The sequence below is a fragment of the Lagopus leucura genome, unplaced genomic scaffold, assembly GCF_019238085.1.
Source record: "Lagopus leucura isolate 7727_CA_CO unplaced genomic scaffold, USGS_WTPT01 Super-Scaffold_100004, whole genome shotgun sequence".
Classification (NCBI taxonomy): Eukaryota; Metazoa; Chordata; class Aves; order Galliformes; family Phasianidae; genus Lagopus; species Lagopus leucura.
The window spans coordinates 47,739,997-47,766,755 of NW_024962264.1; the positions used below are offsets into that span (position 1 = coordinate 47,739,997).

The following is a 26,759-nucleotide window of genomic DNA, read 5'->3' on the forward strand; positions in this document are numbered from 1 at the left end:
GCTGTGGGAAGGATGAAGAGCAGAGGAGTGGTTCTCCACCCTGCCTCATTGTGAGGGAAGGTCCAGCTTGGGACCCCACCTTTCAGGGGAGGCTTCAGCTTGAGAAATGTCATCTTACTTTGAGAAATGGGAAGCTGTGCTGCAAATACAAGCCTCCCCTTTTCTCGGGTGAGCAGTGCTTGCTATGACTGCTGCATTATAAGCCACACGAGTACATATGGGCAGACAAATATGGGCAGACACCTGTTTTCTCCTTTGGAGCATCAGTTCTTTATTAGTTTAGTGTTTGAAATATTTTCCTGGTATGGAAATAATGTGTATTTTTTATTTTTATTATTGTTTGCATTAAGCAGCGTGATGGGCTCCAAAAGAAACTTCCATAGGAAAGCATGATGTAGACCTTACAGTGTGCCTTGAAATTTAAGAAGGGAGTAAGTGGAAAGCAAGACAAGCAGAGCTGTCATAGAGGCAGTAGTGCTAAAGACCTGGCATACTTAGCGAGACTAATTAAGCAATTTCTATTGTGTCCAGGCTATGTATGTATTTATATATGTCTATATTTGAATAGAGAAGGTCAAGAGAGCATCAATTTGGCCTTAAGCAAGAAGTTGGAAATACTTATGTGGAGTGGATAGATCAATTGTGCTGGAGTGTCTCAGTGATCTTCATGTAAAATGCCCACAAAAGCATCCCTTAGTCAGGGTGTCACATGCTCCCAGTTTTGACTCAGGCAGCAATGTTCTTATCTAACCATGTGATGAGAAGATTTGTATACAAGGACAAAGCCATTTGGGGATACAGAGCTGTTACCCCAGGACCTTAAGAAATAGAATACAGTTATTCAACAAATCAAGAGATAAAAATCTGAAACGCTGCAAAGTGAAGAGTGAGATTATTGAAATCGAAACTTCAAACCTTATTGAAGATCAAATATGAATGGGTACATTCCCCACAGGAGAGAATGTTTGTCATTTGGACCCCCTCAGTAGCTCAGTAAAGACATCTTTTCATACCATCCACCCGAGGTCGCAGAGGAAACCATGGAAAAGCCAACACTTGAATGTGGATCTATTGAGATCCAGCAAAGTGTCTATTAATAAAGCTGTCTGGTCTAAGAATTGAAAAGATCCTTAGGTGTAGAAAAATCTGATGTAGCACCCACAAGCCTTTCCAGACAACTTTTCTAATGCATTGCCATAAGTCATCTGATTGAGCTTCATGCTCTTACTAAACCCTTGTCTTCAGTCTGGCAGCTTCAGAGACATACAAACACACAAACAAAAAAAGAAACTAGTATCAATGAGAAAAAGAAGTGAAAATGAAGAACTGTATCTGGGAGTTGGTCCCTCATTTGCCACGTGGTACTGTTGTCAGCTGATTGCTTGCATTCTCAGAGAAATAGTCCGTTTAGAACTGCTTACACTTCTGGTGAGTTAATCATCTCTTGTTAGCACTTTATGGGCCTAATGTGGCAAGCCCACCTCCAGGCAGAAGTGGAGCTGAAGTCAATAGAAGTTCTGTAAGACTGAAGACTGCAGGGTTTGACACATTAGAATTACATGGTTGGTGAGCATTGTAATAAGGAAGAGGAGTGTCACAATACAGTTTCAGTAAGTAGTTTATTTCAGTCTCGCGCAGTCATTTCAGCAGAATCCTTCTTTCCTGGAAAATACATACATTACATTAAATCAATTAAGAATCATAGATCTGTGATTATTCGGTAGTATTCACATTAAAACAATTTTTTTGTCATTTATTACTGATTAGACATTGCATGCTGCTTGTGTTTCTAATTACAGTCACCCTGCAAAAGCTGGAATACCAAGCTCTATAATAAATGCTAAATAGGCAGCATTTGTTTTTATTTTTCTTTCCATCACAAGGAATAACTGTTATTGCCATTCTCACTCAGGGTTGTTCAGACTGTGGGTACGTGTAGTATTAGAGGTGTACTTTGCAGTGGTACTTGGTTCAACATGGAGCCAGGGTTGTGTGCTGAGGGCATCTCTCACTGTCACTGCCCAGTGGCACTGGCAGAAAGCATTTGCAAATCCTTGTGCTCACGTTTTGTAATAGCCTCACCGTGTCACAGCTTTCATTTTTACATCCTTGGGTATGGGCTAAAGCTAAGAAAAAAGACAGTAATTGCTGTTATTGTGTCTTTGTAGTAGATCTGATACTGAGCTGAAGATTAAATCAATGCTGTCATTTCTGTATAAAATTTCAGCTACGTTTTAAGCCGTTATCACAGTGAATGCGTTAAGGCATTCATTTTTACAACAAAACTAATCACTAATTTTATCTTTACTGATGGCAGTATTTATTAAAGTGTTCTTCAGAACTGGTATTTGAAATGGCAGGTTATTCCTGGCCGTGTTTTAGCAGGAGCCATGATACTAGAATAGCGTCTCCTATGCTAATCTAATCCCTTTTCAGTTGTTTCATTCATTTTTCGTCCCCTTGCAAGAGAGATATGCAAAAAAACTGAGTAACTGTTTTGTCAACAGGGACCATAATGATTAAAATACAAACAGTAAATATGACTTCAGGTCTGGAATCGGATTATAGGATTAAAATGAATGAAAAACTGCTCTGTAGAAGGATTGCAAAGTTCCAATCAATATCCTTTCATATTTTTAAAGGGAAAATATGTGAAGTAAAGACATAAGGGAAAGAAAGCACAAGTTGAGAGTGTTAGTGGTATTTTAGTTTCATGATTTCCTTTCTTGTCCATAGGTACCAGTTAGAAAGCTGCAGTGTCACCAGGACTCCTTGCTTTTGGAAGTGACAGTGGGTATAGAGGCTACCAAGCACCCACGCATTTTTGATGACAGAAAGATGGAGGAATCTGTCCTGCTTGGTCAGAACTCAAAGTGAGGGTGTGATGTGAGTTGCTGGCACAGATTGTGGGGCTGCTCAGAGCTGTCTCAGAGCCCCCTGTACTTCACGTGCTGATGTGCTCTCATCTTGTTCCCAGCCATCTCAGAACACTGCACTGCACGTTCCCTTCTGTCTTCCTCATGCCTCTCTTCTTACCTGTGTGAGATGACACCCTTGGGTTGTGTGTCAGCAAGGCCTACTCCGTCTGTACTTAAGACTCGCAGCATGTGTATGCTGCCTTAGTTCTTCCTTATTGACAGCTGGAGGATGGTAAAAATCCAAATTAGTGTCATTTCAGATATTCTGCAGGACACTGTTCTAACCTCAGGATGATGTAATTTTCCACCAGCAAACAAAACTGCAGGGTGATGGAGAAGTGCTGGGAAAAGCACCATCTCTTAAAGATCTGAATTCCCAAAGTTTCTGGTCTTTATGTGTTATCAGTGTGACGAGGCTGTGTTTTTCATCTCTAGTGACAAGTTTAAGTTAAGTGAAGGTTTGGGGTGCTTAGTTCCATACATCTGTAGCAGGTTGCCTTTTCAAAAGCGAATGCATTTGTCACTTACTAAAAGTCAAGCCTGTCTTAGAAGAACTCTCCAGATTTGGCAGCGCTTAAATCTACCACTTTTTTTTATTTCCTGCAAAATGTTAGTTACATCTTTCAGATGCCTAGAGGAACTCGGCTATAAGCTATAAATAATTTTTTTAAAGACATTGATATCAGGGAAAGTAGCAGGTCATACCATAAATCAGAGCTAGACACACTGGCCGTTTGCATTTAGTGCGGGCACTGTTATAGCAGCTCAACTCTACACACACAGATCCTACAGAAGTAAGCCATCCTGTAGTGGTGGTGTATTTTGCTCCTCCTATCACTAGGGGCAGGACCTGGCATTTGTGGCGTGGCATGCTTCCTTGCTTCCAGAAACTGCTCAGCCCCTTTTATCTGCTGTGAGATAGCAGCATGGCCACAACTCTGTGGGCAGTCACAACAGACAGCGTTGTTCCCAAATCTTTTCTGGACCACTTTGGAAGCGAAAACAAAAGGAGCCTTTAAAATCCATGTAAATGGAGTGGGTCTTATGAAGTGGCCTATGCCCAATGCCAGGTAAGTGCGGCAAAAGTGAAAGGGAGAAAAACTGAAGCTTGGAAGCCTTGTTGGAGAGGAGCAGGGCATAGGAGGAAGATGTAGCACAAAGTCCTGCAGATAGGTATAGGCAATGCTCACCACAGCTTGAAATCTGCTTTGAAAGAAATGCTCCTGTGAACTTTTATTGTGGCATATTGGATGGAATTTATATTTTTCCCCCATTTCTCTGTCTTAATCCCTCTGAAAGAACATGGCACTAAGCACTGACTATCATCACAGTGCATTTCTGGTTAACAGCAAGGGCACAAGGGCACTCTCAAAATAGAAGCAAAGTCAGGATTGTTTTAAATCGCAGTGTTGCAGAAGTATTAAAGCAGAAGCCATAATTTTAATATGTTCAGAAATAAAATGCCTGCTACTGTAAATGGTTGCATACATTCATCTAGCTGCTGCTGCCTGGCGTAACTGTTTGTGTTAGGTTGCTGTGATTCATTTTTTTTTTTGTTTCAGAGAGTCGAATGATTCTGGATGCCTTTGCCCAACAGTGCAGCCGGGTTCTAAGTCTTTTAAATTGTGGTGGAAAACTACTGGACAACAATCACTCTCAGTCAATGATTTCTTGTATAAAGCAGGAAAACCCAAATTATAGTGAAAGACAAGAGCAATGTCAGCTTGGAAAAATGGTCCATAGTCAGACGTCAGACATTTTAGACATAGAGATGCAGTATATGCAAAAGAAACAACAAACCTCAGCCTTTCTGAGAGTTTTTACTGATTCGCTTCAGAACTATTTGCTTTCTGGGAGCTTCCCTTCTCAGAACACCTCGTCAGTAAATGATTTTAGCCATTTGGCAGATGTGGATCCACTTTCAACCTCTCCAGTACACACTTTAGGTGGATGGACATCTCCAGCAACTTCTGAATCTCATGGTCACCCATCATCTTCTACGCTTCCAGAGGAGGAAGAGGAAGAAGAAGAGGAAGGTTACTGCCCTCGCTGTCAAGAGCTTGAACAGGAGGTAATTTCATTGCAACAAGAAAATGAGGAGCTTCGTAGAAAACTGGAGAGCATTCCAGGTAAACAATCCCCTGCTATGTAGTATTTCCAGTCAGTGATAGAAGTAGTTGAGGTGATAAACTGTTTTGCATTGTAATTGCTTTTTTTTTTTTTTTTTAAGTTTGCAGTCATAGTTATAAAACATTGGCATTTGTCTCTATCCTAAATTCCTATAGCTGTGCCCACTGAAAAATTATCTGCTGTTACTTATCCATGTGAACTGTGAATTCTAGACTGATGAGCAGTGTTCAGGATGGGATATACTTGTAATTCCAAATTCCAAGCATCAAGTGTTTTATCATGGTAATTTCAAATATATACTTTCATACCTAATTGCCTGTGTTGTTCTCTAAGTAATGTTGCAGCTTATGAATCTAATTCCCCTTGCGGGCTCCTGATTTGGTTACTTAATGAAGCCATTCAAAGTTTTATCCTTACCTTTAACAAAATTAGTTCAGCTTTTGTATTGAATAGTATCTCTTAAGCTGTTCTTAGTTCTGTGAGAGGTATAGATATATCTCCCCCCATTCACTTTCCAATAAAACCCAGAGAACAAAAGACTTAGCAACTTCTCCGTTGCAACACTGGAGGAAAGAAAGCAGACAGAATAACCTTATCCAATAGAAGGCTTGTCTGTGAAAACCTTCTCATATCTCTTTAATCTTTAGACTCTTTAGACTGCTCACTATTAAGATGCATTGAGATACTTGAAGAGTGGGATCAGAAGAGAACAAGGTATCTTCTGCCCACATCCTCTAAACTTGAAGGACAAGCGAAAATGCACCTCGAGTAATACTTAAAGCAAATTAGAAGTTATCAAAGAAAATATATGTACACCACACTTCTTTTCCAGCACATCTCTGAATGCTAGGGAGGTACAGCTTTGCTTACTAAACTTTGCAGTGCTAGGAGTAGATGCATGCAAAGTTCATTAAACAAATCTCTAACTGGCAGGAAGGTACAGATAACTCAGTATGGACTGCAAGAGAGAAAATACTCCAAAGCTGCTAACTGTGCAGAAAGAAAGAAGGCAGCATCCTGAATACTTAGTCTCAAAATCTGAGCAAAAAGCAATCAGGAAAGAAGCTTTCATTTTCATCATTCTCCCCAGTTACCATTAATTATTTGCATTGTGTTTTCCTTTATGTATTGGACCCTTCGTGGTACCAGCAAATCACATAACCAACATTGTTCAGAGCAGAGGAGATTCAACATTTAGAATATTTCCCTGTAGAGCTCCCAAAATCTGGAGTCACTCGTATGTTCTTGCTGGATTTAGTAGTGATTAGTAGTGATCACATGGAAACACTGCGTGATGGAGTTGTGTGAACTTTAGCTCCTGCTGAATTCCAGTTTTAGAAACATGAGGTCAGAAATCAGTTGGATTTCTTCTAGAATCTATAATTTGACCTGCGACTTTCAGTCAGTGACTTGTATTGAACCCAATTTCTTTTTTACTTTGATTAAAGTATAACATTTTATGGAAGTAACATCCCAGAAAGCCACCCATGCTGACCTGTAGACTGTACAGGTGGCTCTGCTTCTTTCCTCGGTGACTGACTCCAGCAGTTACTCATATGGGTGAAAATGTGTGCCTCATTCCCTACCTGGCTATCTGAAATCAGCTTCCTTCCAGGCTTGTATGCTTTGTTCTGCTAAATCAAGTGCTGTGTACCACCAAGCACTTCTTCCAGACGAAGGTGCTTAGAAATTGAAAGTTGGCTTAATTTTCATCTTTAGATAAACTAAGCAGACAGAGCTATTTAAAGCTACCAGTATGTATTGGAACCTTCTTTATAGTTCTTTTCTCCCCTCTGCTCATTTCTTTGAAGTTTGGGCACTGGAAATATGTACAATATGCTCATATCTGCCTGGCTGAAGGAGAAATAGTCTCTTCATTTCCCAGAAGGCAGCTTCTCCTTCTGTCTGCATTTCTTCCTACACATACCCACTTTGTCTTTGGCTGTATTAATTTACTACATAATCCATGTTGTTTTGGATACACTACTTTTCCCACTGTTTGCTGGTTCACAGTTTTTTGAATTATCCATAGTATTTTTGATTGTTTTTAAATTAACTTCCTGATCCTGGTTAGAACTGATGAATGTTACTGAGACTGCTGTCAGTCCCTGTAGAACCTTGCTAGAAACACATTTATTCAGGATAATTCCCCCAGTGACAAACACAAGAGATGTCAGCAGCAGTTTCTTAATGAATGTGTGCTATAGTCTACTGATGTTGTATGTTGCTGTTTTTGCAGGTAACACATGGTAGTTAAAAGCCCTTCAGGAGCCTGTGTATATTATATCTGTTCAACCAAACTTTTTCAATCAAACCTCAGTAAAGAGCAGCAGTCAGGTTAGCCTGATGGGATCCGCATTCTACATTTTGATTGGCATTCATTTTATTCATACTCTTTGGCTCTTTGTCAATCAAATCCCATTGCGTTTACCTGTTACAGGGTTAATGCCAGCCCAAGCAAACAGTGCTCACGTGGGTCATCATGGTTACCCTTCATCTCACTTTAAAAGTGAGTAAAGTTATGTAGAGATGGTCTTTGTCACCCCCCAGCAATACTGAAAAGCCTTGTTAGTGGTGTGTCAGAGAAAGCAGAAAAAACTAAAATAAATGTGCAAGGATGAATGACTTCACCAGCCAACATAATACAATCACAAGTCACCTGATACTGTCTGGGTGACATATGAGTATAGGCTTGAAGTGTTGGAGTAAACATCAAGAGCTACACGAAGTCCCATATGACTTTGCTGCATGCTAGGCCACGACCTGGGCTCTCTTGCAGTCCCACAGCTGCTAGTGGGTGACTTTAAGCAAATCAAGATTGTGTCTGAGTATTTCTGCCTCACATCCTGGTTCTGCTCTAGCCACGTTCTGCTACCAGAGCTGCTGACAGAAATTGCTCCGTAACTTGAAATGCTCCGTATGTAAGCAGGGACAGTGCCCAGAGCTGATCAAGGCATTTCTGGCTCTTTTCTAAGGCACACAGGCTTTCCTGAAAGCGAAATGTCTCGATGGTGTTGGTCCCACCTGCCACTTCAGAGCCATCTTGGAGCACAAGCCTCCTTCTCTGCTCCTTTGTGCATCTCACACTTGTGTCCAGCAGGCCGAGCAGGGCCGTGAGTGCAGAGAAATTTCTCCATAAAAGCAACTGATGTAGCATTGAGGCAGCTGAGTTAGTATGGACGCAACAATACCATGCCACCCAGCTGTTGAAGGAGTGCTGTGCTGGCTTCGTGTTGGCCCTGTCAGGAGCTACTGCTGTGCCTGGAGGGCAATGAGGGCTGCCCAGTGCCTGCAGCATGGAAGCTGAGGCTCATGCTAGCAGCAGTATAAGCAAGATGAAAGCATCAGCCCGACCCTTCTGTTCTATAACTGTGAATGAATCTTCATCCCTTTCCTGAAATACTTAGCTTTTCTTTTTTTGCATTCCGTATGCAAAAGGCCTTTCAAAATCCCTGAGAGTTTGTGTGCTAATAATGCCTGCCCTGCACGTCTGACTGGAGATGTGCAGAACGCTGTTTGCATTGCGTGCAGAAAGACAGCCAGGAAGAGTGTCTCTTCAGGAAATGTGAAGGCAACCACTTCTGTTTTTTAACAGATATTATAAAAACAGAATCTTGGATGGACACGCAAAAAGATTTGTCTCTTTTCAGCACTCTTCCCTGTAGCCCTCTTGCTATAGGTGCCCTCCGGTACTCTCTTTCCCATAGCCTAACATCATCCATTTGGATGATCACCACTGGAGAAAAATGATTACATGGATGAAATATTGCTTACATTTTATTTGTGCTTGTTTTTTCTCAAAAAATACCCATTTCACTGAAACAATATCTAAATTTGTATGAAATCGTAATTTTTTCGGCTATGTGAATGTATGAAGAAAAACTTGTACTTCGGTGCATTTGTTGAGGAGCAATGCGATGTTTTGCAGTTTGTGCAGTTTTCTCTGGGTTGTTTTGTTTGTTTTCTAAGACAAAAGCTCTGAGTGTTGTAAGTGTTCAGTTCAAGAAAGTGTTTTTGTTCAGTGTGTTTTCTCATTTTGGAGAACAATTTTAGAAGGATTAGGTAATTCCTGGAGGAAGTTTGGCCAACTTGCCATTAGCTCTTTAAGGTTCTAAGACTGTAAAAAGCAGAGTAAATCCATCTGTATGAGGGAGAAAATGTGGCCTAATCTCCGTCTTCAGCATTAAAATTACCAGGGCTGCGATCCATTCCCAAAACTAAAATTAAAGATTTATGTGTGAAACTGCAGGTAAGGCCTGGATCTAGCTCATGTAATAGGTAAGATTATTATGCAGTTCTCTTTCACTGTTGTCAGCAGGGTTTTCTCATGGCTTTCTGCCTAGAAGGGAGAGGACAGATACTTCTGCACATTAAAAGCAAAGGTGTGGGGTCATGTGTGAGTGTTTGCTTCCTGGTGCTCTTGCTTTGCTGTATGATTTCAGGCAAACCAGCCGGAAAGTAGCAGAAAAGCACAAGGAAGTAAGACAAAGTGATCTGTGATGACTGCAGTAATTACTCTTACCTTGGCCCAGTAGCAGAAGGAGGAAGAACAGGGGTGAACAAAGCCCTCAAATGTAGAGGTGATAATATAAGAAGATGCTGGTGCTAGCTGAAAGTAGCCAAAGCAAAGCAGGGTTTGCAGATAAAGTTAATATCAGGGTAATGAAAAAGTCAGACAAGTGTTCCTGAACATTTTGTGTGCCCAGGGCTTGACACTTTTCCCTAAGTTGAATGATCTAATAAAAGACACACTACATTCCTCTAGAAATCCTGTCTCTTTTGTACTTTCAGAGCATCACATTTCCAAAGAGCCTACTACAGCAACAGCAGAGATAAAGCAGCCATCAAGGGTTATGATGAACAGTTTTTCATGTTTCTTTTTGTTGTTCTTTTTTCTTGATGTTCGTGCTTAACCAGTTCCATAGTTTCCCTTGAAGCTTGGGATGTTTTGGTCTGATCTCTGGCCTGTTCAGCTTCAAAGTGTGAGGTTCCCTTACCCTACAAGCTTCAACTGCAGCTGCCGCCAGCTTTAGCGGGACTCTTCTGCAAGAGGGCCTGCTTGAATCCGCCTGTAGCATGGCTCTGCTTTCAACTTCAACGTGCAGTAACAATCAGCCTGAACTTAATAACACCTAAGTGTTGCACACCAGGCATTATTAAGGTTTTTTGGTCCATTCATTGTTAGATTTGCCCTTGTGAAAACTCATGGGAATTTGTGCAGGCAGGCTTTCTTGCAGATTTGCAGAGAGATTTGGTTGACTTGTGATAGAATCCTTAGAGTTGGAAGGGACCTTTACTGGCCATGTAGTCCTGCTCCCCTGCAATGAACAGGGACATCCACAGTTCCGTCAGTTTGCTCAGAGCCCCATCCAGCCTGGCCTTGAAAGTCTTCAGCGACGGGGCTTTCACCACCTCTCTGGGCAGTCTGTTCTGGTGCTTCACAGTCAGACTTCTCCAAGCTGAACAGCCCCTGCTCTCTCAGCCTGTCAGCAGAGAGGATGTGTTCCATCCTTTGGATCATTTCTGTGGCTCTCCTCTGGATGTACTCCAACAGGTCCCTGTCTCTCCTGTACTGAGGATTCCACATGTGGATGCAGTATTGCAGTTGAGGCCTCAGTAGAGGCAGAGTAAAGGGGCAGGATCACCTCCCTCGCTCTGCTGGTGGTGCTTCTGATGCAGCCCAGGATATGGTTGGCTTTCTGGGCTGTGAGGGCTCACTACTGGCTTGCCATTCACCAGTACCCCCATGTCCTTCACAGCAGGGCTGTGCTCGATCCTTTCATCCCCCAGCTTGTCTGGCTTTTGCAGCTGGACTTGGGTTTGTGTTTTTATTAAGATCAGGCATTAGTATTTGTGTCACACGCTCTGCGGTTCCTGCTTCCTGGAAGTTTTTGGTTTCACTGTTACTTGTTAGCAGTGTAAATGTAATATGGTGTTTGATAGGAGAGGTCCCTGTCCTGCAGACTTTGCAGCTGTGGCTGAGACTTGAAGGAGAATAGGCAACTTCTATTAAGTCAGTGAAGAGGGAAGGAGCAGAGGCAGAAATAAAAGCCATGGGAGGTTGGGAAGCAGCACATTCTTCTTTCTGAAATAAATGTTTGCACAAAAGAAAATTAAGAGAAATAAAATGCCTCTTCAGATTCAGATTTACAGAAGTAACATGGTTTTTCATTCCACCCGGAAAGCACAAGTAAGAGAGATTTTAGAAGTAAGAGGATATTTGCTGTCTTTTTTTTTTTTGCTTCCTTCCCTGCTTTCGGCAGTGGTGATGGGCCACTTCAGCCAATCTTTAATGCCCTTATGCATATAATGTTGATTCCTCAGCTCTCAGCTTTCTGCTGTCTGCTTTCACTAAAAAAGAGAGCTGCTTTTATTTTGCTACCCAATTAAAAGAATCCAAATTGGCCAGGACTTGGGCACTGAGATCTGGAACTCATTACTAACTCCCATCTCTCATTGCCCTTCAATCTTTTTCAAATTCAACGCACCCCAACTTCTCTTTACAGGTTATCTACACAGCTTTCAGCTCACTATTGAAATAAATGTGTGTATAGGCTGAAATGAGACAAGTTATGTTATGCTGCACACTTGTCCAAATCTCAGACAGGGAAGGATCTCAATTAATGTTATAAGAAATTCACCTTTTCAGCAGGTCCCATATCATATGTCACATCTTTTTGACAGTCAGACATCACTTTAGAAATGCCCTGAAATGAACTTCAAGTGAAGAATAGCTCAAGGTCAAGCAAAGGAGGACACATTGCAGTGACAAGCAAGTCTTAATGAACAGCTGTCAGTCGGAATGGGACGGATGTGCGTGTGCACACTTCCCAATTTTGTGGTGCTGAAATCCATGCTCTGCTCTGTGAGGCACAGGGAAAGATGCTAGCTAGTATCAGCTTCAGACCACCACATCTCATTAAGGAACAGAATAACCAGATTTCTTGCCACCTGCTTTCTTGGAAGGTCAGAGCCCCGCCTGCATTGTGTTGCAATGGAGGCCGCGTTTTGACAGGTCAGAGCACAAGTGATGATGAGTCAATGTATATAATGAGAAGAATGAGTGCAGACCAAACCAATGCTACAAATATTCTTGGCACTTTATGAAAATTTGGCTTCACAAAACCAAAGAATGTTGTTGGAGCTGAAAGTAAAAAAGAAAGGGTGGGTGATAATTGGGAAATATTAAAAGCATTTTATTGGAAGTCCCCAAAGACTATATAGGAGGTGGAGATTCCTGCTGGTTACAGAAATGATAACATTAGTGGGACAGCAAAGGGACAATTAGAAACGTAATAAATGGAGTAAAGGAGAAGTTGGTAGTAGTGAATGAAAGCCAGGGATGAGAAACAGTAGAAAATGAATAATTAAAAAAAGCATCTGGAGCCTTCTGTGAAGGAGTTGTTTCCCTGGAAAATCAGGAAGGTTAGTGTTTGGCTTAGCAAAGAGAAAATTGAGAAACAATCTGGCTGCTGACTGTAAGTGCGTAACAGGGAACAAGCACTTGTCCTCCAGAAGTCTGAGGAAGCACAACAGAAGAAAAAGAAAATTGCAGACCTGAAACAAAGTGTGCATTTTTAATGGAGAATTAGTAGGTACCAAAAAATAACCAGCCGAGAGTAGACCCTGCATGGCTAGGATGCCGTTAGTGTTTCTGCTTTTTACCAGCTCACACCATCTGCAGAATGGGTGAGGCATGGGAAACTTTGTAGCCAGTATAGTTGGTGGCTGATACAGCCAACTGTTTATTGGAAAATAGGCTATTCCACAGAGAAAGCTGTGACAAGCGATGCCAAAGGAACACTTGTTACAGCATTCAGAAACAAAGTTTACTGTGTGGAATAACAATGAGGTCTGTAACTTTGATCAATTAACAATGAAGCTCTGCTACCTCTGAGAATGTTCTGCTTGGTCTCTACTCTGCATCTCAGCACGGCCAGCCTTTCCAACGTACTAAATTCTCCTAGCACCTTCTCGCCGTCGAGCTTGCTCAGAGATCTCACTCCTTTGTCCCTCCCTGCAGGCCAGGTTGCTGTGCTGCTGTCTTTCCTGAGTCACACAGAAGGTAAGGGCCATGAGAACTTCTTCCTAATGGGCAGGAAAATTACTGCCTGCCCCCAGGCTTTCTGCTAAATCAGATCAAACATTATTTCTACATTAGCATCTTTCACTTTGGTTACAGTAAGCACAGATCCCTGATAGTAATGGCATTGACATTACCTGATACATGCAGAAGCATGCAGAGAATTGGCTGTCCAGGTTATGATCCTGTTAACTCTCTAGAGACCAAATCAAAGCAAAATAAACACAAAATGAATAAGTGACCAGGCTTACATCTTTATTCATACTTGTTGGGAACCACATGCTCTTCTAAAGTTACATTTACTACAGAGTTCAGAGGAAACACCTCCTCTTATCTCTCAGCAAAGGGCGTATTTGTAAAGCTCAGTGAAGGGCATGGAACCAAACCTGAACCTTTGCCTCTGGGGCCTCTCACTGCCCTCTTTGAGGCTTCATTTTTGGGCTTAGTGAAACGGCAGCCTGAGAAGCCTGGATCACAAGCAGCATGTGATGTTTGAAAGGCAGGGGTTACTTGTGCCAACAGTAAGCTGTGTGATTCATGAGGATTTTATGGGTCAGAAGTGCTCAAAGTCCATCAGTTACCAGAACAATACAAAAATCATACAGTTTTGTGCTTGAAACTTTATTGCTTTTGTGAAGGTAGAATTATTTATTGTATGGGAGCTGCTGAATCACAGCCTGAACCTCTGATTGATCACCTGAGGTGAGCAATGAGTCAGCCCTGGGAGCACAGGTGAAGGCAATTCTCCTGTGCTGCCGGAAGGGTAGAGCCTGGCTGCACCTCTCCTAGAGCCATTTAAGAGCTGACTGCCAGGGGGAAAGGATCTCTTCTGGAGATCCCTCCTCTGGAGTTTCTTAAGTGAGCCCAGGATACAGGTGAGTGTCCCTGTCTTTTCTGCTTTGGTGTAACAACAATGTAGCTAAGCTCTCTGCTATACTATAACATCTGTATATTCATTGATTGTACGTTTACATACTTCAGCCAGTTTTTAGCACCTTTATATTTTTTTACCAGCAGTGTGAAAGCATTTTGTCAGCAGGGAACGATTAGACCTATACTTGTACCAGGAACACAACAGGTTGAATACTTTCCTGTTGTCTTCTCACTTTTGCCCCGTTCATTTGGAAGAATGTGGAAGAATGCTTCATAAGGCCTGGAGATCCCTGAAGCTCCAGGGAAGAACCAATGCTTTGGCAGCTGTATGTACTCAATGAAACCCCTAGGCAAAAAGGGGCACATTCAGAGCAGTGACTTCCAATGACAGGAGCAGGATTCTTCTCACGTTCTTTGCGTTTCCCAGCTACTCCTTAGCTCTCCTTCAGGTCTGAGGATCAGTTCTTTCCAGCAATGGTGGAATCACCCATTATATCCCTTTGCGCTTTTCCTGTAACCTGCCAGAAGATCCCAGGTATCTGAGTAGGAGGTTTTGGTGACCCTATCACACAGGTTCTGAAGTTTCCTGGAACAAGTCTTTGTGACCCTTGTGTTCCCTGGACATGTATTTAAACGTGGAGTAACCTGTGCATAGGCATCCCCAGCTCAGACTTAATTTTGGACACATCAAACAGCAAACACAGGCAAAAGCGATGTGTTTTGAGTAGGGCACAGTTTCAGTTTTTCTACTAGAACACTTCCAACCTCATGTGAAACAGTCAAATAGTTGAAAGGAGCTTTCTTCTCTTCACCGAGCTATGATGTCCTCAGCATTTAATTTTCTGTAGGGACTTGGACAGCACTGTTTTGTTGAGCTCTTCAGGCAAGCGGCAGTCACCTAGCACAGGACCACAGGGGCTTGGTTGTGCTGAACAAAATGTAAGGAAATGATATTCAAATACCGTCTCATTTAGCCTGTCCACAGGGACTAAAAGATTTATATATGTTCTTTCTCCATAACCTCCATTTCCTGTATATAAAAATGGGGAAGAAAAGCCAAATCTTTTTTTCTATGCCCTCTGAAGAATATCCAATGTGCCACCTGTAGTTAGCACGTTTTTCTCCTTTATTCCACCTAAGAACTTATTGTACTGTTTATTTCTGATTGCTGCTATAGGCTGCAGTACAGCTGTCATTAAAAGGTTACCGAGCAGGTTGGTGAGACTATTAAGCTTGACTGCCATTCTGACTTCTTCGAAATTGAAATATTTTCCAAAGCCATCTGATGACTTACTTTAAAAGGCTCTTTTTTTTTTCTTCTTACAAAAAAGCACACATGCTCTCTTCCTCATACACTTCAGCAGTGTCACTGTGTAGCACCTATGCTGCTGGTCTAGTAATAAGCAGTGAGATCACCAGAGATATTATAGTCCAGGTCACTGGAAGTGCTAACTTTTGTCCAACACGTAAGCTCACAACTTCATGGCAAAGTACTTACCTGTTATATCAAATTATATAGGAGTCTTTACAGATACATCAGCCTGAGGTGGAACGATCTGGTAGGAATTTGTTACCCATGCCAGGGACTCTGCATGGCTTTGTGTGCAGACCACTGAGTATGACACTGCTTCGCACAGGACTAAGCAGAGAGCACTGCCTAGGCAGGGGCTTGTTATTACCCACTGGGAGTGCCCAGGAAAGAGTGCAAAATATTGGGGAAGGCTACTGTAAATCCTGCCTTCATAGAATGTTGCTGATTTGAGTGCTTGCTTTCTGATTGCCAGCTTGAGACAAAGCCCCAGATGCCAGCTGTAAAGGCTGGAAACTAAAAAAATAAATAAGGAGAAACATTGAGATTTCTTTTCCTGGATTTTTAGCTGAAGCTAAGAACATCTCTGAATACTTTACTGAAACAAGCCACACAGAATGTGAGACTGGTACCTTTAAAATGATGCTTATTTAGTCTTGGAGGAGTCAGTTTTAATGTTGGATTAATATCTGTTGAAGTCTGCTACTGTGTTTCAGGCTCAGGAGAAAAGAACTGTATCTCAAAAATACTCCGGAGTTAATCAGGGATGTGGCAGCATCTGCTTAAGAGAGACCTGTAATTGAATCATCCCTAATTAACCTATCACCTCAGCAGAAGGGAATAGGGCATTGGTACAACTTACTGAAATGGATGAGAGCAATGGGGATGAAAAGGGGGTAGGATAAGGGAAAGACAAATCAATATGCCTGTCACCTAGTTTTATTAAAAAAAAAGAAAAAAGGGAAAAAGAAATTAAAGAATATGAATCATTAAATGTGTGTGGTATAGTTAATCATGCTGTGGTTTCAGAAACATTAGAGCATGTTTATGTGTTAATCACTGCATGGTTTAGTCCTTGGATGTTTTCTTATTTGTACGGTTTGGGCTGTTTACTGTATTTACACATTTATTTTTTTTTTCTATCATTACTGCTGACCTAATTTGCATTTGTAATAATTGTCGTTTCAAACTAGAGAAAGCCTAGTTTACAAACCAGCAGGCAGAAAATAAAATGAATGTCACAGATCTCCACATAGGAAATAATAATACAGAGTCAGCTGTGTATTTATTGAATGAAATGACAGCACAAATCAAAATGAGGAATATTTCCTATTTGAAATAAATCTCACAGAGGTATACAGATCCTGAATAACACTGCTTGATTTAATGTTGTTTTCTTATTTTGTGCTAGCTGGCTAATATACAGTAATTGCCATTTGTTTCATGCAGTGCCCTGCCAGACTGTTTTAGATTACTTGAAGACTGTACTTCAGCATCACAACCAACTTATGGTACCACAGCCAACAGACCATCCAACTGAGGTAGTATACAGTGAAGACAAGATACTTATTTTTGTGTTTGAAAATTCATACAGCTCTGCTGTAACTCGTTAATTTTGTTCCAGTATGTTTCTTTTCAGACAAAGTAAAAAGTCTGTATTTTGGGATTGTTCTATGCATGCTTACATAAGTATAGTCCATACGTGTCACTACACATCATTCATGCAAGCAAAATCACAGGAGGGAAGATGTAGGTCTAGTTTGACCTCCTATTGCTCATCATATAAATTACATGTCATGCAAGTCTCACAGAGTCCAGTTGAGCACAGTTTTGCTGAAGATGCTTTGCAGCAGTTCAGACTTTGCAGCAGAGTGCTTCTCTCTTCAGTTTTACTCTGCGCAAATTGCAATACGTATATATTTATATTTATATATCATTGCATGTTATCACTCCAATATATTCCAGTGCTTCATTTTCCTTTTTTCATGCTCTTCTGTTTAACTAAATTTTTCTGGCACTGTGAAAATGGGGCCATTCTGTAATGCCCACATGGAATCACTTGTCATGATGTGACAGAATTTTTTATTCAATTAAACACTTAGATGCTAATCTTTTATTCATAAGTTTAATCATGTACAAATACAAGCATGAACACATTTGTACTGTAGTTCATCCTTCAGGATCTGCTTATTTCATTTCTGGAAGGTTTTCTGTTTGTTTTAGTTTAATGACTGCTGGACGCATCAAACTGCATCATATACTTACCACAAATATTTTGCCTAGAAGTGCCTTCCTCTGGCAGCAAGTAATGAAAGTGTATGTGTAGCAGGAACAGAGTAATTGTTCAACAGAATATCATAACACTGCATCATGCCTTTGGTGAAGAACAAGGAAAAATATCCTAAATTTCAGTGGGAATAAGAGAGAAGTATAATAAAATTTGGGCTGAGGAAATTACGCAAAATTTATTACCTTCTCCACAGTTAATAGTAATGGGAGCTCTCATGAAATTTAGATGTAAGGCCTTCCTGCACTACATTTAAAAACCCACATTTCCATTAGAGCAATACATTTAAACAGAAAGGTGGCTTTTAGGATAACTTGCTGCTTAACAGAGCCACCCATGAGCATCCATCCCTAACACATGTGAGTGAGCCTGGAGCATAAGGCTGTGCAAGGACTGGCATTGCACTGCTCCTGCTTGGCTTGCCCAAAAGCGAGGCATCACCCGGAGTCAGTTGCACAAGTGTTGGTAAGGCTCTTGTTTCATTGTATTTTTTCTTAATAGGAAAAAAAGGAGATTTCAGGGATCTATGGTATAAATAAAAGGGATGCGGAGCAAGCTGCTGGAAAAAAAAAGTGCCAACATTAGGGTTAGATGTGCCTCATGTCTGAGGGAACAAGCCAAGGAAATATTAGTGTCAGCTCCAACTGCGTTGGGATATTTGGCCATCATAGCAACAAGGCCCATCTTCTCCTTTATATTTTGGCTTCTGTTGCTGAGTTTTGGATTTTCCCGGGGCTGTCTTTGCGGTGGTTTGCACAAAGCCAGTTAGGTCTGCAGTGAGGCAAATAGGTGGCATGCCATCACGTAGGTGATGCTCCTAGCGGTGTTCCATACACTGGGAGGTGACAAAGTTTTAAGTCGTACCAAAAGACTCTTCAGTGACCCCCTCTTCACAGCCTTCACTGCTTTTAGCTTCATGCTTACTTATCAAACTATCAAAAAATTAAAGGAAATCTCAAGGAAAAGCTTCAAAGAGGCTCCCAAGCTGCCCCAGCATGCTTTTATAACCATATGAAAAGAGACAAGAGCAGTTCTTAAAAGAGTTTTCAGATATCAGAGATGTGAAAGCAGGGAGGGTAACTTTGCAGCAGTTGACCACAAGTGTAACATGCAAGTGTAAGAAACACTTTATTAAAGTGCTTTTATTGCAGGCATCATGGTACAGGTGTCTAGGAAGGCATGGTGTTGGGTTATTTGCATGGTTAATCTCCTTATTGATTTAGTCTATTAACAGTATCATCATATATTAATTGACTGATCACAAAGTGTAGCATTTTATAGGAGGCAAGAATAACAGTAATGCAATTGAGGTACAATTGACTCAAGAGGGTTTATAATGGGTGTGGATTACAAGAATCCCCATAATTAGTCCCTCAGCATTCATTTAATGTTGGAATATTAAAGCACACAAATTACGAAGGTTAAAAGCAAAATTTCTTTCCAGCTGACATGGTGGCATTCCTGTAAAGCTGTAATTTGAGTTAATATGGCATTCATTAATAGTAATGAAGCTTTTAGTTTTCATAGTTGCTTTATTTATTTTCTTTATGTTTTCTCACAGTAATGTAACTGCTGTCAGGTTTCAGGTGTGCACTACAGAAGCGATGAGTTTATTATAAAAATAGACCAAAAGAGCCACCTCTGAAGAAAACTGCTGGCTGCTGTGAAGTGTTCCATTTGATCACGCTCTTCAAAGCCCCTTTCTATGCATTTTAACAGATTAAGAAGAAAGGTTATATTTAAATATATAATCCAGTCGCTGGTTCTCAGCACTTTCTGACCTACTTGCTGAAGTGCAAATTATCAGTAGCCATCTCTTAAACGTGTTCCTTTCACCTTTCCAACTTGCAGTTATGAAAAATGGAAATATAATTGAAAAGGTACTCAGTAAGAGCAGTGATGTGCTCACCTCGGTGTGTGTTTCCCTGTGGTATCCCAGCTGCTTAAGAAGCATGTGTTTTTATTGCAGCTGACACTAGCTATTTGCCTTGTAAAATAAGCAATGGAAATATTTCCTTTTTTCAGGGGAGCAAGCAGTTGCTGAACAACTACCCTGTCTACATCACTAGTAAACAGTGGGATGAGGCTGTAAATTCATCCAAGAAAGATGGACGGCGGCTCCTTCGATATCTCATCAGATTTGTTTTCACAACCGATGAGCTTAAGTACTCATGCGGCCTTGGGAAAAGGAAAAGGTCAGTGCAGTCAGGAGAGACAGGTCCTGAAAGACGTCCTCTGGATCCAGTAAAAGTAACATGTCTCAGAGGTACTGCATCCTTTCGCTCAGTGTCCACCATATGTGATCTCATTTCACCGCATTGGCTCTGGCTCAGTAGAAGCGTTTGGCTGACAGTTGCACATCTAGAAGGGGTTTCAGAGAGAAGTGACAAGCAGCCAGAAACCCTCTTCCCCCCCCTTTTTTTTTTAATACATACATACATGTATGTATGTATGTATTTTATTTATGTGTATAGATATTTGAATGGGGAAAAAAAGCAGAGCTGCTTACCTGAGGGAGGAGATAGGTCAATGAGTGCATGACACCACTGTATGTGAAACAGCAAAGGAACATCATACAGTCCTGATTGCCCTCCTTTATAGTAAAACAACAGGGCATTCTTGCTAATACACAATAAAATTAACCAAAGGAATATTTTTAGCCAAACATGTTTAGCAGATGGCACTCTAAGTCAGTGAATGGCCATTGAGTCAAAATCTTACAAGATTCAGAATAAGTTTGGACTTTCAGTAGGGCCAAGAACATCTGCAGGTTAGAGAGATAAATACAGGTATGCACAAAAGTATTGTCAAGGATTTAACTTCTTTGAAGTACCCATGTAACATTTACTGTGAAAGTTAGGGAACATCTGGCCTCAAAAAGAAGGAGAGTTTTGCAAGCATTTTACAACAACATTGATGATGTTGGACAATACAGAAAAAGAACCTAGATTTAGAAGAATTTTCTGTTGTGGCATTTTGTACTTGGGTTTTCTGAAATTTTAAGACCTGCTACTGTGCTTTATAACGAAACATACAAAGCAGGACCCTTTAATGTTCTGCTTTAAAGAAAGTATTTTTGTCATATGGGTGCCTGCATTTCTTAAATGCATCTGTTTATCATTTATTTAATGAACTTTACTTGTAGTGTTCTATGAGCACATGCCTTAAATTTAGATTGAGCTGACTTCAGGAATGTTTTACTCATCAATGCAGTGTAAACTGATAAATTTTCAGCAGCCAACAGTAATGACTTTTAGTCATGTAACAGCAACCCTAAGTTTTTACTCATAGGACGGAGCCTCTTCCCACTTGGGTTAGAGGAATCCAGCAAGGCTCAGCAAATCATAAATTCTATTGTAGCGCATTGATGTAACCAGGTAAAGAACTCAGTTTTTATACACAGCCAAATTAAGCAAAGATGTTCTTGTACTATGAAGGAACCTGTTAACCTGTTACACGATGCTCTGGCAGTACTTACACTCCTTGAGCATTCAGCAGAAGGACAAGGCCATTGCACAGCATGCCACAGTGGAGTTTGGAGCTGGATTCAGGGTCTCAGAAGTTCTCCTGGAAACTGAAGGCTGAAGGGCTGAATGCTATTTGCTAAATGGATTTACATTTCATCTAATGATTTGTGCACAAATGGAGAGCTAATAACCTTTTCTTCCTCTTTCTCTCCTGCTTCTTCCCACTAGGACTAACAGTAATTGCACCTGTAGATGAATTTACGTGTATGGCTAATTGCCTCTTTGGGCATTAAGCTGACCGAATGTGGAAGCATTCTCTGGGAGAAAGAGAAAGGCCAGTTGCCTTAATTTTCAGAAGTTTGAACAGGAAATCAGAATGTTCAGTGTAGTGAAGAAAGTTAAATAGACAGTTGTTCCTTTGGGCTTTCTTGTGTGGGTGAGAACATTATGACATTCCACAGTGCCAAGAGTTAGCTATTGGCTCCTACCCATTTGCAAGCCCAGGTAACACATGTCTGACTGATTTCCAGTGTATCACACCACTGCCAGAAGAGCAAACTGCTACTCTCTGCACTCAGAGTAGATTAAACATCTGTAAATGTTTTCAGTGTATTCCTACAACAGCCCATTGTCTGGAACCAGCTTTCCAGCAGCCTGGCATGCCTGAGTTATCAGACTGATCCTTTACATAGTGACTACTTCTTTCAGAAAAGAAATCTGTTTGTGAAGCCTCATGTGAACATAACTAGGAATTACTGTTGCCTGTGTCGATTTTCAGGGAACTTATGAACTTCATGAACTTAAATCCTAGATAGCTATCACTTCTGCGGACACACTGCTGGAAGAGCTATGCAAAAATCCCATCCTAATTGTCCAGCAGATGAGATATCTTGCAGGCACAGCAACTCATGTAGGAGCACAGCATTACCTGGTCTCAAGATGTTGTGACAGTAATGAAGTTACCTTACTCCAGTTACTGTGCGCTGCTGGCTTGTCAACAGGAGAAAATGGAATTTAAAAATATCCTAGGAGATGCAGCACTGCATGAGGGAATAACTAATGTTACAGAATAAATAAGAAGCTGTGTTACCTTATAAGATAAAATATATCCAATACATCTAATGAGGCTCCCACATATTTAAAATTGGACTTAGATGTTTCAAAGTCCGAATAACACCTATTGGAAATCTGTTTAGCAGTTACCATTCCAGAATTGGTGAGGCACCTTCTGCAAGTGAAGTTATTGCACATCAAACAATCTGGAAGGAAATTTTAAGAGCTAATCATCACACACGAACAGCTGTCTATAGAAGCAGCAGCAGCTTAAATGGCCAAATTGCATACAGTACAATTCACTTTCCCACACATTGGTAGCTACTGCATGGCTCCCCAATTTAGCCCTTTCATCTCATTTAGCTGTTTCTAAGGCCAGTTTAGACTCCAAAAAACAAGTGTCAGATTCCAAAAGATGAAAAGAGCAGGACTCTTTTCAAAGGAAAGAAACTCCAAGGAGAAAGTAGCACAGAACTGAAATGCCAGTGGACGCATTTTAGAGTGGGTAGCATGCTGCTGCATCCTGCTGGTGTTCCGGCAGCCAGCAGAGGGAGATGATAAAGGTCCTTGACAATAACCACATACATGACAGGTTTCAAGCGAAACGCATCCCAGTTTTAACTTCTAACGTTTACATGTATTGCAGACGCTGAATCGTAAATGTCACTTAGAATTAATTCTTTTTCTTTCTACAAGAAGGGATTTTATCTTCAGGTCCCATCAGGTAGAAGAGCAGACATGCATGTGGAGAAGCACACTTGTAGAGAAGTACAGTAGGTCCAGTTGGCATTATCATGGCATTTCCCATAAGGCTTTACTTCTGCTTAAGTAGAACAGTGATGCCCTGTTTCTTATTTCCCATGGGCTTTTGGTGTCTGGGCGATAGCGGGTGCTGCCAAGACAAGCTGTTTTTTGTATTCTTACCTGTTTTCCTGCAGAGTTCATTAGAATGCATTGCACTTCCAACCCTGACTGGTGGATGCCATCTGAAGAGCAAATCAACAAGGTGTTCAGTGACGCAGTAGGACACGCTCGTCAGGGGCGAGCAGTGGGGACTTTCCTTCACAATGGGAACTCATATTACGAAGGGACTGACCATCCGGGGTCACAGGACGAAGTCTTCAATAGAGGTATGCAAGATGGATCTGGTGATTGACAGCAGTGAGAGAAAACTTACACAACAGTAGCAAGCAGTTAATTTAGAAGAGACTATTTGTTAAACATACTTACCGTGAAGTCATTTAAGAGTCCAAAGCATGTTTGAACACATACTGCGTGCATTTCAGCTTCTCCATTCTATCATATCCTCATTTACAGAAAAATCCACTTCAAAATCTGCCCTATGGGATTTCTCAGTGCCTATTATTTGCAAACCCTTTGTAGCACCCCAAGGGGAAACTGCAGTTTGCTTCATCTAGTTCTAGAGAAAAGATCACTTAAAAATTACAAAAATTTCAAAAGAAACAAAAGCTGCTGTTTTATTTGCATCTTTCTAACAGGCCCAGTTCTGGACCTTCAGACATAACAACCAGATACTATTTGCTTCTCCTGAGAAGGAGATGAAAGAACACATCTCCTTGCTTGTGACAATGAAAGAAGTGGTCACTCATTTCATAACAAAAAGTAGCACAATTACAAATGCTACCTTAAAATACCATGTAAGACAGAAAATTCAGGGGCATCCTTTAGCCAACTATGCCAAGAAATTAAGCTTCTTGCATCGAACAGCACCAGTCGTCAACCACAGAGTCCTTCAAAGGCCCAGAACAATAACAGGCACTTCTAATAGATAAAAATTTCTTTGTGTGTTAGATAGAGACTATGTTTACCTAGATTTCTAGGGAATTAGACTTGACCATGACATTTTTCATCCCCCCCCAAAAAAAATTGCTAAAAACAAATAGCTATTTCAGAAGACAGGTTTGCTTTGTCTGTTGCTATTCTGCAGCTATGTTGTGTAGCTTTAGAGGATTTAAATTTTCTTTTCTTGTTTTTACTTCAATTTGTATTTTGTATCCAGTCCTCAAAATAGATGAGGCAGTGTGATGGTCTCAACAGTCAGATGTTCAGTGGTGCATTCAGGGAGGAGCTGAGTTAGAAAAACCTAATTCAGCATTTCTTTGTAAGAGAAGTAAGCCTGGGATCCAGACTAAGAGTTGTAAAAAAAAACAATGTTTTCTAGAAGAGAAGCCAATTCACAGCAGAGTACAATATGGAAACGGATGCTGATGTAAAGGAAAAACAATCTGTCCTTTTCAAATATTTAATTTCAAAGGCTTAGGAGTCCCATGTCCCTCTAAATTGATGCACTCCTGAAATACATAATGCCAAAGAAACAGTTCCTTCCTTTCAGCATCAGGGTGTTTCCATCTCTATACCTTGGTCAGTTGCCCAGGCTGCTGCTGGTATTGGGCAGTGCCTGGCCCAGCCTCCTTGGGATGATGTTTCCCAACAGATGGGGATGGGGAACTGGTTTTTGGAAAGAAAATCCAAATTTTGATCAACTTCAGTGCTACCTCATCAGTGTTTATTCTCCTGAACATGTGTCTCATACTGCCCAGCTTTCCCACCCATCTTGCTCAAACCATTGGAGAAGCTACTAATTCCTCCTTCCACCCTTCTCCTCTCTTTCCCAACCTTCACCCATGCACCGGGCAGGGCAGGAAACACACAGCCCATTCCCTTAACAGCCTGGAAGGGCCATCTGCAGTGCAGTGCAGCCATAGCCCCGGCCTAGCTGGAGACGAGGACCTAGGGCACTCCCACAAATGGCAGCTCACCCACATCACCATTCTGTCCTGGCATTGGCCTCCTCGTCACCTGCTGCTATGAGCAGCCTACAGGCTTCAGTATACACCCTGCTCAGCCAGGATATGCTTTAGGCCTTTAAATGTCCAATACCTCTGGACTTATTTTAATTTTGGTACTTCTTAAAAGGGGGCTGGTAGGCACTCATCCGACGCAGACGAACCAATTCATTTTCTAACATTAACAGCAGTTCAGTCACACTGCACCTTACCAGGCCAAGGGGTTTTGGGGCAGCATCTCTCATGGCAGGCAGAGGTGACTTGCTTGGACCAGTCAACGAGGTGCTGTGGCGGAGGGGGAGAAACTTGGTGTATAGAAACGTCACAGTACAGATATCCTATAGTAGCTTTTCTGTGTTGAACTTACACGTTTTTTAAGAGAACTATTATAGAAGATGTTACATTGCTCAGATGGTGTAAGTCTTGCTGGTGTATGTTCTATGTGGTGACACTTTCCAAAACTACTTGGTAAAACATGTCAGAGCGTGCGAGTCAGCATTATACTGTAAATTTGTCCACAGCGATATGTATCATGCTGTATTTTTGTAAACATTGTGAAGGTTCCTTTCAAATGTTTCAACATACGAGATTAACAATACGGATGCTTCATTTTTAACAGTCTCAGGACAGAATTACTGGACTGGACAGACCTCTCTCACTTAGTAGCCTGAAGATTCTCCTGGAATATCTTGTAAGTCTAGCTTTACTTTTAGTGTAAAAAGCTTAGCCAGTGTCCTGGTACCACTCACAGTCCTGCACTCTCATACTGTGCAAAATAACCAAATGTATAGTTTTGTCCCAAAAGCCACCTAAGCGCTGGAAATGGCTTTGCAGGTTTGGACCTTTCATTTATGAGCAAAATCTTTCCCTCAACCGCTTGCGTGCAATCACCAGTACATGACTAGCAGCCACAGACAGGCATCAGAAGAAGGGAGCTCATCTCTTTTTGGGTTTAGTCTTGTTTTTAAAATAACAACAGCAAATAACAACAGCATCTCCCTAGTTTTAACTGCTGCTGTGGCCACTTGACTCCTGAGCCACCCATCTCATTTAAAAAAACCCTCCACCACCGCTCGCTCCAATTACCTGAGTCACAAGGCATTATAAATTTGCACACATCAAAGCATCGAGGTAGCCGCAAGACGTTAGGCATAACGCTCTGGAACCTGGAATAACAGATAGCTGTAAGCCCTCGCGCAGCGAGACACCAGGATTGACACGCCGTGCTTTGCACACCAGCACATCCCTTCTGTGCTGGCTGCTGGCGGCGGGCTGGCAGCAGGAGGCTGCTATCCGTCATGTCACTCCTGCACATCCCAGGAGGATAGATCCTTGTCTTATCCCTCCGTGCTCTTTAATCTTACTGTCATTTATGTATCTGCCTTCTCTCAAACTTTGTGTAGCAGTACCGCACGCCCATCTGTGCCAACATGCCTTCGCTATATTTTCTATAACAAATATTTGTGGAGAAACTGTGATTAAAAAACCATTAATCCTGATATTTTTATTGTTATGGTGTAGTTAATTCTATGAATACTTTCTAACGATGATTGTACTGTGTAGAGTAAGTACAGGTTAGGGATAGACCTTTACCAGATATTGTACAAAAAAAGTGCATAGTGTAATATAGACTAGTAAGGTTTTTGTGACACTTTCTATAGGATGTGTGAATTGTTTTCTATGTGGCAACACACATTTCTTTTAAAAAATATAAAAAATTTAGAGAATTTTTTAAACAGTCAATATTTTTTAATTATAAAGACATTTGTTACCTGCAGTTTACTATTTCAGGTGTTAATCCTAATTTGAATATTGGTTTTATTACTACATAC

At 41.2% G+C, this 26,759-nt stretch overlaps 1 protein-coding gene across 2 annotated transcripts; it reads left to right on the top strand.

Annotated features, from left to right (window-relative positions):
* Positions 1-3,730: 3,730 nt before the first annotated feature.
* On the top strand, positions 3,731-26,759 carry BEND4 (BEN domain containing 4). Of its 2 annotated transcripts, XM_042871897.1 has the most exons (6): positions 3,731-3,988; positions 4,481-5,047; positions 16,763-16,854; positions 19,626-19,866; positions 23,059-23,250; positions 25,547-26,759. In XM_042871897.1, the coding sequence occupies exons 1-6, from the start codon at positions 3,982-3,984 to the stop codon at positions 25,588-25,590; spliced, it is 1,143 nt and encodes a 380-aa protein (XP_042727831.1). In that variant the 5' UTR covers positions 3,731-3,981; the 3' UTR covers positions 25,591-26,759. The 2 variants fall into 2 exon arrangements, with proteins under 2 accessions (XP_042727831.1, XP_042727832.1); XM_042871898.1 differs by lacking the exon at positions 25,547-26,759 and having other exon boundaries at positions 19,626-19,795; positions 23,059-23,151.